Consider the following 12,732-nt stretch of genomic DNA (forward strand, 5'->3'; position numbering starts at 1 on the left):
CCCCTCTATGAGGCCCTGTGGATTTCTTCTGCCATCATGGCCCTGCCTTTTCTTTGAGCCTCAAGCATCACTCCCAGCCCTGTCTGTGATGTGCCCTGTTGTCCTGGGTACAGCCGTTATGCCTCCCAACTAGACCATAAACTCTCCAAAGCCCAGCCATGTCTTATTTACAGTATTCATCTGCCAGAGCATGCTGGAGGAGGCAGCTATGAAGAGTGGGAAGATCACTGGCCTTGAAGCCCGACCTACCTGAGCCGGACGCCCTACTCTGGAGCAGGATGACCTGGAGCAAGCAACTCCATCTTACTGAGTCTCACTTTTCTAGTTCAATGGTTACAGCAATGGTCTTATAAATCAGGGCCTGCCAATAATAAGTAAGTCTCTGTGGTTATATCTGCATAGAACTGTGGTTAAGGGCACGCAGTCCACAGCCAAACTGTCCAAGGCCTAACTCTACTTCTGCTATTTACAAGATTACTAATCTAGTCTTTGCCTCAGTTTCCTCATGAGTAAAATAAGAGGAATAACACGTATCTCACTGGATTTTTGTAAGAATCAAATGAGGTATTTTATGTAATATCTTTAGAACAATTCCTGGCACATAGAAAGTGCTATGTAATGACTTGCCATCATTATATTATTATTGTTATAGAAAATTGTTGTTGCAGAAAATGTCACATCTTCAAGTGTTACTACGAGGATGAAATGAGATCATATGTAAAAAGCTTGGCACATCAGGCACTTAACAAGTGGTCGTGCCCTTCCCTCATCTCATCATGCCTGGTACTGTACTAGGCACATGACGGATGCTTGGTAAATCCTTTTGAACCAACTGATACCTTCTCAAGGGCTTGGGAGAATAAGTTATGCCTTTTCTCACTTTGAGGCTATTAGATGTAGGTTTAACTGCCCTATCTCTCGGTTTAGCAATATACATAGCTGATTTTATTGTGTTCCTTATTCGTTAGACCCTGGGCTAAACACTTCACAGATGTTATTTTTCTTAATCCTCACTATTTGTGTAGTTGTTTATGCCCATTTTTGCAGATAGGAACACTGAGGCCCAGAGAGGCTAATCGACTAGGTCACGTGACAGAGACAGGACACCATAGAAATCCACCTGACTTTAAAACCTAAGCTGTTGACCACTGCACCGTCCAGCCTTCTGCCAAAAAAAATCCCTAAATAAAAGGGAAGTCAGAGGCTCAAAACATCATTTGCCATTTAACTCATTATTTCCTGAGTATCTTCTAGTGATAAATACCGGGTTTTGGATCAGGGACTGCCAGGTGCCGAGCCAGACACAGTCCTCACGCCATAATGGAGAGGTTTTCCTAGGTGGTGAATGGGCAATGTGGCAGCAGAGTGGGAGGTAGCCTGGTCCAAAGAAGGGAAAATTACTTTTGCCAAGGTCACTTTGATCCAGGGTGGGACAGTGAAAACAAAGATTTGTCACCTGCCACAGAGAAGAGCCCCCAGGAAGCCCGGAAACAGATAAGGAAAGGCAAGCTGGTAAACACCAGGGTAGCCCACTGGGAAGTGGATAATTTCCTTAGCAGCCCATTTAAACCACCCTCATGGACAGTGCACAAGTTCCCACTGAGGGTAAGGCAAGTGGAATGGGGGCATTCTGGGAACTGTGGGCCAAGGGTAAGGAAGGAAAGCAAAGCTTTCCAGTTGAGGGAACTGGACCATGCCAGCCCCTCCAGGAGCAGCTGGAGAACCTTTTTCCCCCCAGGGAAAAGGGTGATGAATCACCTTTCCAGAGCCAGCCCACGGCAAGTCCTCCCACAATGTTTGTTAAGTGAAGGGTCAAATGGGAGAAGGCAGAACAGCTGCCTGGCTATGAACAGTTAATCCCGGCATCTACTTTCCCTCTCATTCCTCAGGTCCTCCTCATCAGGATGGATGTGTGTCACATCCTAGAGTCACTGCTCTAGCCTCCCACATACCACCCACCACACCTCAATAAGCCCCACCTCCAAGGATGAAACGTACACCCCCCCTCTCCTATTTCCAAACCTACTGGACAAATCCTGAGGCTAACAGCAGAAAAAGAGAGCAGAGCACAAAACCCTAGCAGAGACCCAGGGAGCGCATTGGGGGAAATCTTGCCTTCCTCCCACACACCATCACTCAAACCTGTCAGCTTCCAAAAACATTTAGCAAGTGCAGCAGCAAGGGGCATGCTTATCAGCCTGGCCTGGGAGCTTAATCTGCTTTGAGGGCTTTCTCCAGCCCAGAGCTCCAAAAGTCTGCTTACAATTAGCTTCCAGTTCCAGTTCCTCCATCAGAAAGCCTAGGAATGTGTTGAGTTCTAGCCTCTGATCAGAGAAAGCTCCAGAAGAAGGTGGAGACAGTGTCAGCAGAGAAGTAAGTGCCAAAAAGGTCAGCTGGTCTGTTGCCACTTCGCTGACACCAGCCCCAAACTACCTCCCCCTCTGGCTTCCTGTCTCTCCTGAACAGGACAGTCACATCCGTCAGGTCTGCCTGTCCCCAAAAGTCCCTGATGAGTGATTGCCAAGAAAATACAGAGCGTGCCCCTGCTCCCTCCTACCAGAAGAGAGGGGGGAAAAAAACCCCAAAACACAAAAAAACAGCAGGGAAGGCAAGAGGCCAAGAGAACCTGATTGGGCCTCGCTGATTTCCTTAAAAGAGACTGAATGGCAGAGCCTGCCACCCAGCCAAACTGGGTGATGTGGGCTCTGTCTGGAAAGGTAGAAGTCACCACTTCTCTTCAGGCCATCCCCACTACTCCCACCCTCACCCCCAGTCACCCAGGCTACCAGCACCAGGATCTACCACCCAGGAAGGAGGGGCTTAGCTTCAGGCCGCCATTCTGAGGCAGCCACCCACACCCCCACCCACACCGCAACAGCCAGCCAAGACGCTAGGAGTCTCCAGCTGGCTGCCTCAGCTGGTGCACGGGGCACTCCTACTGCAGTCCTAGCTTTGTGCTGGGAATCCTGTCAGTCCAAGGGATGGGGCAGGGACGGGCCATCGTCAAGCCGAGGAGAGCAAGTTCACTGCCACCCCCAGACGTCATTCCCTAAATCTTGCCTCCAGGCCAGGGGGCGTCGAGTCCCATGAGGCCTCAGATCACTCCTTGGCAGGGACAAAATCTCTGCGGAACCAACAGGCAGACAGACTCAGCTGATACTGCTTGGGGGTAGGGTGGGGGGCAAGCCCTCGACACGCAGGACCTGACAGTACCAACGCTGCGCACGTTTTTTGGAGAACACCCGAGCCGTGCCCCCCAGAAGGAAGCCGCAAGCGTGTCCGCACCCGGGTCTCACATAGATCCTTAAGGCACACCTAGGGCACCCGGGCCACACCCACCGGCCCGCCCACTCTCCTCGCGCCTCCCGCAATCTGCGGGCCTAAGTGGAACGGTTTCCTTCTCTGCCCACAGAGTAGCCCCCCGTAAAAAGCGTCCACCCATCTTCCCAGAACAGTGCCCCAGAACACAGCACCTCTCACCTGGGTATCGAACCCATTTTCCAACGCGCCGCTCTTCCGCACAGGGAGCCCCTCCGCCGCCAGCTCTTGCAGTCCGTGCGATTTCAGGGGGATCTGGCTAGGGAAGGCGGTCTTGCTCACCTCCACCTTGCTTCCCAACTTGAGATAGCAGGGCTGGGGGCCGGCCCGGGCCGGGGGCACGTGCACGATGGGCGCGGCGCTGTGCACGGGTTTGGGCAGTCCCGACTTCATTTTGGAGGCGACCAGGATGGCCGGCATCTTCTCCCGGGGCTTCGGTTTTCCCAGCACGTCCCTGGCAGCGGCGGCGGCGGCGACCGCTAAAGGCAGCGCGGGCAGTAGAGCAGGCGCCGGGCCTGGGCCCGCGAGGCGCCCACCACCAGCGGAGGGAAAAAAATAATCCCCGGCCGGGGAACGCGGAGCTCGCGGGCGAGCGCGCCCGCAAGGTGCGGGGTGCGGCGGAGAACCTGGGGCGGTGCTCAGCGGGTGCCACCTGGCTGGGCGCTGCGGCCGTGTCTCACACCCCTCCGGGCGGCCTGTTCAAGGGCTCTGGGCTTCCAGGGCGGGTTGCCTCTTGCGATTCTCCTCCTGGGAACCTGCGGCTTGGAAGCCCATATTAATCTGTCACTGCATCTCCGAAGTGAAGAGGCCCCTTGGGAAGAGAAGCGGCGGGGACGCACACCTCCGGCTGCGGGAAGCTGCGGGTGTGAGCCCGCGAGCGGAGGAGCGAACTGCGGCAGAAGGGAAGGAGCGAGCGGCGGAGAAAGGGAGAGGGCGGGCACGCGGAGCCCAAGACGTCTCCACCGAGAGGCAGCGGCCGCCCAGATCGCGAGCACCGCAGTGTCACCCGCGACGCAGAGGCGCGGCGAGAGCCCCCAAAGGTCTCTCTGGGCGTGACAGCGAGTCACCACAGCCCAGAAGCCCCCCGGATAGGCAGCACCTTAGCGCCTGTGGGTCTGCACATGCTCCATGCGCTATAGCGCAAGGCTGTGGCCGCGGGGCGCGGGCACCGGGACGCGCGGCTGGGCAGGGCTGCGCTCGCGAGCGGCCGTCGCGCTTCCCGGGAAGGCTGCTCTGACCGCGGGGCTCCGCACGGGGAAGACAGGCGGCGGCCCGCGCGTCTGCGGCGCGCGCTGACAGCCCGGGCCGCCCCGGCGCGCCCATTGGCCCTTGGCGCGCCAATCAGGGGCCGCGGAGCTCACTGCAAAGGGGGTGTGGCCTCAACTCCCGGGCTGCGGCCGAAACTCTGGGGCCGCGCTTGGCCGCGAGTACAAAGCGGGCTGGTGGACGCTCTGCGGCACCGCTCCGGCCGCGCGCTTCCCGGCGGGCCGACACCCCCGCGCGCTGAAGCCTCCTTTTGAAAAACGCCCTTTCAAACGCAAACGTCCCCCTCCGGGCCCCGAGGGCACGGCTCCGGAGAAGTTTGTTTCCTTTTTCAAATTATTCTGGTCACCTTAACGGTTTGAGTCTTCCGGAGTCGCGCTCGAGGCCCCGCACCCCGCCATCTGGCCTGGGCAGGGCTGTTACTGGTCTCCCGCGTTAACGAGACGCCAGCCATTTCTCCTCTTTTCTGCTTGCTCTGCCAGGCGGGCCGGGGGGCGGGCGGGTGGGGGGGGGGGGCCGGGGAACCTCCCCATGGCTTCCTCGCCAGCTTTCAAAGGCTGCACATTTCACTTAACTATTTGAAGTATTTATAGGCAAATACAATACCCAAGGAAGCTTCCCGCCCCGAAACAGCTCCTCCTTGCAACCTACCACAGACTCTGTAATTAGAGTGGCCCGAGGAAGCCAGGAGAGGCTCCAGGACCCTGGCCGGTTCAGGCTAAACCTTGCAGCATTTCATGTAGGAGCCCCTCCCTGGGGCCTTGGACACACTGGCCCCACAGGTTCCTCGGCTTTAATGCGCCTGGGGATTTCTTTACTCCTCTCGGTTGCTGTTTGGGTTCCTCACTGACTCAAAGGATACGAGAATTGGAAGGAATGATCCAGGCAGGCCAGAAACCCTCGTGCTTCGTGGATGAGGAGCCCCCACCTTGCAGGACTGCCTGGATTTAAACTGGGCGAGTTCTTTAATCTTACTGCATCCATATAAAGCTTTGGTTTTCACTTGGAGTAAGGAGGCTTGACTGCGTTTAAATAATTCACTTTTGTTTGAATTAAATGAGATAGTGCACCACAGTGGTTTAGCATAAGTACCTGGCAGTGTAAGGGGCCAATAGAAGCTGGGTATTGTTATCCCTATTAATTAAATTACTGCTACTTTCCTCCCAGGCATCTCTGTGTATAAGCTGTTTGTCTTTCTTCTCTGTCTCTGAGATAAAGGTTTTCTCTGTATGCACACCTTATAGCCTGATTTATAATGCTGATAGCATTGATTTATCATTATCTCTACCAGAGGAAACTTCGGTTTTAAAATAACCTCTTAAAGCAGCGTTAAGAAATGAGAAGGTGTCTCCTCACCCTGGCTTGTTTCCTCTTCCCACCTTCCATCCATTCTATATATTGACTTTCTACTCTAACTAGACTGAAATGCACACAGTCTTATGTATTGTTTCAGGTATCCTCTCTCCCTCTGAAATTAAATCACATGTGGTCCATGCTAAGGTCCAGAGGTCCTTAGCACTCTGCCTTTTGCCATCTGATGCCACTTTGTTATTTATTGTTCCACGAGTTTATTTTCTTCTTAGAGAGACTCTTGAAGTTGGGAAGTGCATTTAAATGTCCATTAGATTCTCTCAGCATCTAGTATAATGCTGCGGACAGAATAACTTAACTACTCAAATTGTTATCAAATAAATGAGTGAATGATGCTAGCAGCAATTCTCCAGGAGGAAAGCCTTTTAGATTCAGGTACATAGGTCATAAGAAATGTTAAGCTGTAGAAAACCTTGGGATTCTCCGACCCAGAATTCTGGTTTGACGGATGTACCAAGAATTATGGGAAGTTACTGCAGTCTTCGACTTTAAAGGTCATGGAGATATTCCAAAGCATTCCCATGGCCCTAATGCAGTGGATCTCAAAGTATGGTCCCTGGATCAGCAACAACAGCAGCACTTAGAAACTTATTTGAAAACCCCCACCCCAGACGTACTGAACCCAAAGCTCTGGAGGCAGGCAGGGCCCAGCAATCTAGGTTTAACAAGTGTTTAACCCAATGATTCTGATATATACTAAAGTTTGAGAACTTCCTCCCCAATGAATATATCATGCATTCAGTGCCCTTTCACGGCTTCTTAAAAACTTAATATACATAAGAAGTAATAGAGATCTTGCTAAAATACACATTCTAATTCGTAGGTCTGGAATGGGGCTGAGATTCTGCTTTCTGAATAAGCTTCCCTGTGATGAGCAGTAAGGCTAAACCATGTGTAGCAAAAGGGTTCATCTCAAGGTCTATCTGTAGTTAAGTTACTTTCTGTTACGTTGTGCTGAAAAGAATTCTGAGGTGCATCTATGTAGTTTAGTTGCAAACAGCAGCCTGATGAATTAATAATGTGTGTCATGGGTACAAAAATAGAAATAATTACATACAGGCTATGTATCTGCTATCTCTGATCTCCTCTTTAAATCGTATTTGCTGCCAAGTTCATTTTTTGAGTTCTGAGACCCTCAAATGTATATTAATATGAAAAACAGTGCATTCTTTTTCTTTTCTTTTTCTTCTTCTTTTTTTTTTTTTTGATATTACAAGTACCTGTTCCTAATAATCTAGAATTTGGTAAACATATAAGCATTCATCTTAACACTGTGTGATTTACGTAAAATCTGATAATTTCTCATCTTTTTTTGGTGAAAAACTAGTGACTCTCTATTTCTGAACTAATTTCCCTGCCTCCTTATCCCTTAAATAATTTTATTTGCTCTTTCCTGCAACATTTTTCTTCCCCCTTTATATCTTTCAGACAAATTCTCATTTTCCTTATTTAAAGCAAAATAATTTATCATCACAGACAGACAAGGGGATGAAAGCTATTTTTCTCTTGGAGCAAAAGAGATAATTGCAGGATTCCTCTCTAAATAAGATCATCTGAAATTATTAAAATGTCCTATAAAATTACTCCTTCCACATGAATGCTATATTAACATGAAATAAGTCATTTTAAATCAATGTGTTTGGCAATGTGTTTGGTAGCTAAAGAAATCACTGGTTCAGAGATTGGCAAACTGCTTTGGAAAGAACACACTATCCAGGTTTTTAAAACATGGTTATTTTAAAAAATTACATGCACTATGGACAGCCCAGCATTTTAAATCTCAACTTTGACAACCTTGTTCTTTCTTCTAACTGTAAACTTACAAAATCACCCATATGTCAGTGATGGGGCAATTTAAAACTTATGACCGAGCTCTCGGGAACACTGAATTACCCTAAGAGCTCGGACAGTTCCCTGGTCAGAAGAGCCAACCTCAGACCCGGAAGCACCTGCTGGATCCCTTTCTGATACTTAACATCAGGCACTGGGGATTCATTGAGTGTCAACTGGGCTTCAGAGTTGACCTGCAAGTGACAAGCCCCATCAATGCATCCTTCATTAGTGCTAAAGACCTCTGGCTGCAACTGACCTCCCAAGAAGACGGTCCTGTGAAGAGCCTGGAACATCTAAACCCCTGCCTATCATGAAAAATGCAGGGACCTGGGGAAAAAGTCAACTGACTCTTGGAGACCCCTGACTATACCCAATGAATGGATATGTTGCGAGTCTCTGGAGTGAAACATTTTTGAGTTTACTTGGGAGTAAAAAAAAAAAAAAAAAAAAAAAATCACACTAGTTCATTTTCAAAAACTCACTTTTCCTTAATTTTCTACACCATTTTGGCAACTTATGACACAAATGCCCACCTTTTGGCAGTGGCTGAGTTGAGAGCCCATTCATCCCAGACTGCAGAGAAGTCAGGATAAGAACCTCAGGACAGCATCCCACTCACTTCTCTCTTTTTCCAGATAGGCCTGTGCACAGATCAATATGACAATGGTGAACTTTTGGAGACTAAGTTCTGCTATGTGCAGATGCTGGAGTGTGAGGAGTCTATGTGAGTGTGTGTGTGTGTGTGTGTGTGTGTGTGTGTGTGTGTGTGTGTTTACAGGCACAGAGGCAATGGGCCTGACTAAATGTCAAGCAAATATATAGTTAACTCTGATTAAGTATATACGGAGTAGCTCAGTTATTAATTTAATGAATACATCGTTGAGAGTCATCTATGTGCCAGGCTGTGGCCATCATGATGGAGAGCAAATAAGTTCTTATTCTCTGTGCTCATGGTTTAAAGAATGATGCAACTATGTGGCCCAGCCTGAGGATTGCCCTTTTTCACAAATGAAAAATAGAGGACTCACAATCGAGTAGGAGAAGCAAACAGGGAAATAAATGACAAATAGTATAACTAATACTCTAGTAGAAGCAGTGCAACATATACAGTGATAAACGAGGGACAAAGGAGCATCAACTATCTATGGGGTTAGCAGCTATTTTGATTAACTTTCTGACTAAAAAAAAACTGAAAATAGAGAGAAATATCCTTTCCTTTCCACCCTTAGTGTTGAAACTCTAAGAGATATGGGTCCACTTTCCTCCCTTTATAAGTTTGCATCTTGCTTCATTCCACAAAGGATTTGAGGACAGGCCACATTCAATAAGCTAATGGCTAAATATTAACAAAAAATAAATGTAATAGAGAAAAAAACATTGAAAACTTAGACTGTGACTATTTTGCCTTCTGTAGGTGGGTGAAGAATGTGTAAATAAATCACACCAGTGGGAATATAAGTCACACATCACATCCTTCCATATTCAGGCTCTAGGAAATAGGCAAGTCTGAAATTTCCAAGTCAGTTCTGGGCTACTTGAGAGAGAGCCTCTGAGATCTTACGTTACCTTAGAGATAGCATTATTTGTCTACCATTTATATATCAGCAGGGCAGCCCAGAGCACAGGGATCAAGCTACACTGTTGTCTATAATAAGTGAGAAAATTTCAGGTTTAATGTGAAGGGCTCCCCCAAAATAGAGTAGCCAGAGCAATGTGAAGAGAGTCCTGAGGGAGAATAGAAGAAGAAGAGCACTGTGGCAAAGTAAAACCCTTTCCTTCTAAAATTGCAATAAAGCCTGCTATGCCACCAAACACTTTGAGAGAATAGATTTTTCTTTTGATGGGGAAAATTATTTTTTAAAAAGAGCTGAGTTTTGAATCTGGGTTCATTTTGGAGAAGGAAGACAACAGGGAAGAGAGTGAGATCCTGAGTTTAGTGGGAGCAAAACTGCAGAGATGGCCATAGGAAGGAAAACTGTCCCCCCATCTTTGCCCCTCCTCCCCAACTCAGTGATTTGCAGAATGTTTGGGAGGAATTTGGATTCACCATTTCATGTGGGATGGAGTGTCAAGCAAATTTAAATAAGAACATCTCCTGACAAAGAGATGAGACCAGGGAAAAAGCATATAAAAGATGAATATCAAGATTGCATGTGTGGGCAAAAGGTGAAGCAGGAGAGGAGGAAAATAATAATATCTGGATTCTCCGGTCTATGCAGTTGGCTATAGTCCAGTCAATACTGGTGGCTTTTTGAAACTCCTCCTGTATTTTGGAGTAAGCACCATCTAGGACTGTACCTGCAGGAAGTAAAGGGGAAAGGGACTGAGCTGAGTATGTCCAAATTCTTGCCTGGATCCTATCTGCAAACTATTTCTTTTTTTTGCTTGCTATTTTTAATTTTCACCCACTTTTTTACTATTATAGATGAAGAAATGTTATCGATTGAGAGGTCTAGTTAATTGTGTTTCAACTGATTTAATATATATATATATATATATATATATATATATATATATATATATATATACACACACTTTATTTTGTATTCTCCACTCTTCTTTCCGCACAGTAGACCTGACAACTACAGTTGACCCAGTAATGATGCTGCTGGTAAGAACTATAACTTCTGAAGTTATTCTTACTATTTCCCAGGTACTATGATAAGCATTATACATACCTTATCTTTAATTCTCACAACAATTCCATAAGGTGGATGGGTACTGTCATTTTCATTTTACAGGAGGGAAAACTGAGGCCCGCAGAGGGTTCTGTATCTTATAAGACTCCATAGCTAATTAGGTGGGAAAGTGGGATTTGAACCCAGGCACTTGGACTCCAGAGCTTGAACGCTGAACATTAGGCACTAGTGTTCACTGTATACTATCAAAGATTTCACCATCATGATAACAATAACAGTATAAATGACAATAATGGCTTCCTGTGGAGATTGGCCTTATAAACACCATTGCAGAGCACTTCGGTATGGTGGCAGAATTGTTCCATATTACAGTGGAGGAAACAGGAAGAAAGGATTAGTAACCACCCAGGTTGTGAATGATAGCGGTCTTAATAGAGAGGCAAGGCCCCCAGGTATGGGGCCTGCTTACCTGAGGCTCGGGCTCTAAGACAGAGCTGCCTGCTTGCTGGTGTCCACGGGGAGACAAAGATGCTTGGACCAGTGGTCCTTAAACAAAAAGCCTAAAAATTCCTGGGGTGCTTGTTATTGGGGGCATTAAAGGAGCAGATCCTTAAGCCCCCACCCCCACCCCCTGCAACAGACCTAGAATTTGGAATCTGTGAGTCTACATTTTTTTTTTAATTAATTTTATTGGGGTGACAATTGTTAGTAAATTTACATAGATTTCAGGTGTACAATTCTGTATTACATCGTCTATAAATCCCATTGTGTGATCACCACCCAGAGTCAGTTCTCCTTCCATCACCATATATTTGATCCCCTTTACCCTCATCACCCAACCCCCACCCCCTTACCCTCTGGTCACCACTAAATTATTGTCTGTGTCTATGAGTTTTTGTTTTGTGAGTCTACATTTTAAACAAGCCATTTGGTGTCTCTGAATCAGCTGGTCCTCACACTTGGCTTCACAGTCTTGTCTGTCCATTAGCATTACTCAGGGAATTAATAAACTACTGCTGCCCAGGCCCCACCCTGGGCCAATTAAATCAGACTCTCTGGGAATGGGACCAGGCGTTTGTATGTTAGTAAAGCTCTCTAGGGGCAGGCAAACTGAAAAGCACTGCTGTTAAGAAATGCTACCAGTGCTCTGCTCTCTCAAACTTCAGAGTAGAGGGCCATTGAAGCCATAACCTGGATAATTTTAACCAATGACAGGCCATCTGGAAAAACTCAGGCCTTCTATTACTTTCTGAGTGAGATTTTCTGGTTGAGAGACACCTCTGCCAGTCTAGCTATCCCTGCAGCCCCAATGCAGCTGGGGAATAGCCCAAATGCTGCCTCCGAGTCCATGCTGCAGATGGCATTAAGCAGCCTGACCGTCTCCCAGTGTGAGGCTCTGGGCACTGAGCGACTTGCTTCCGGCCGCCCCCCCTGCCACATTTCCTCTTTTGGTCGCTGCCATCACACTGGGAGCCTGCATGCCTACCCTCTGACTCTGCCCCAGGCACGGAGCCTGGTGCGCATCCGCTGGGAGAGGCTAGGAGAGGTGCTTCTGATCAAGGGCTGACCCACTGGCAGAGTCCGATGGTGCCCAGAGGCAGGCAGGTGGTGCCCGGGGCTGTCAGAGGCAGGTTGGGAGCAGAGTTAACTCTTGGAGGTCTGTGCTCATCACGTTGTGCTGTCGGGAAAAATCTTGACAGCGGATAACTTACAAAAGAAATCATATAGAGCTTTGGTATGCATTTTGTACTTTTTCAAAAATGTTAAATGTTTTCTTAGTGGGGGTATGTATCTTAATGTTTACATATATGTGTGGCTACTATTAAAATTTGCTCATACAGTTTTATGTGTTTACATAGGTATACATAAATATGTTTTTAAAGAGACGGAGAAGGAAGGAAGGAATCACACCCAACTGTTAACAGCAGTTACTTCTGAGGGGCAAGAGAGGGGACTAGCAAGTTCGTCTTCTTGCATATCATTGTTTTAAAGGGTTGAAATTATGGGTGGTTTTAATTTACTTTTCCATGGGATTTTCTGTATTTTTCAAATAACTGTCTTTACTTGTTTTAACCTTTTAATCATTCAGGGGACACGTATTAAGCCCTATAGTGAACCAAGCCCTGTGCCTCATGTTGGTGATATGGAAGTTAGCTTATTAGCCATATCTGCCCTCCGCAGGCTAGAGAGCCCTGTCCCAAACAAACATTTTGTGAGCTACCAAAGATTAAAGTCCAGTTTTAGCTAAAGGGAGGTTACCTATATATATAACAAAGTCCTTCTAAGACAAGTAGGAATGGTTACTCCA

General features: G+C 47.4%; 1 protein-coding gene across 6 annotated transcripts in view; it reads right to left on the bottom strand.

Annotated features, from left to right (window-relative positions):
- The window catches only part of NAV2 (neuron navigator 2), a 710,917-nt gene that overhangs the window by 376,386 nt on the left and 321,799 nt on the right, over positions 1-12,732 (bottom strand). For 3 of the 6 annotated variants that reach the window (XR_013994137.1, XM_081061900.1, XM_081061899.1), the window contains exon 1: positions 3,481-4,166. The exons of 2 other annotated variants lie outside the window; for them this stretch is intronic. Coding sequence is in view for 3 of the 4 variants with exons in the window: in XM_081061900.1 (XP_080918026.1) it covers positions 3,481-3,738 (258 nt within the window). In the remaining variant the exon portion in view is untranslated. Of the gene's footprint in view, positions 1-3,480; positions 4,167-12,732 lie in introns of those variants that run through there. One more of the 6 variants, XM_081061901.1, reaches the window with a different exon arrangement.

Source organism: Rhinolophus hipposideros (genome assembly GCF_964194185.1).
Source record: "Rhinolophus hipposideros genome assembly, chromosome: 10".
In the NCBI taxonomy this organism is placed as follows: Eukaryota; Metazoa; Chordata; class Mammalia; order Chiroptera; family Rhinolophidae; genus Rhinolophus; species Rhinolophus hipposideros.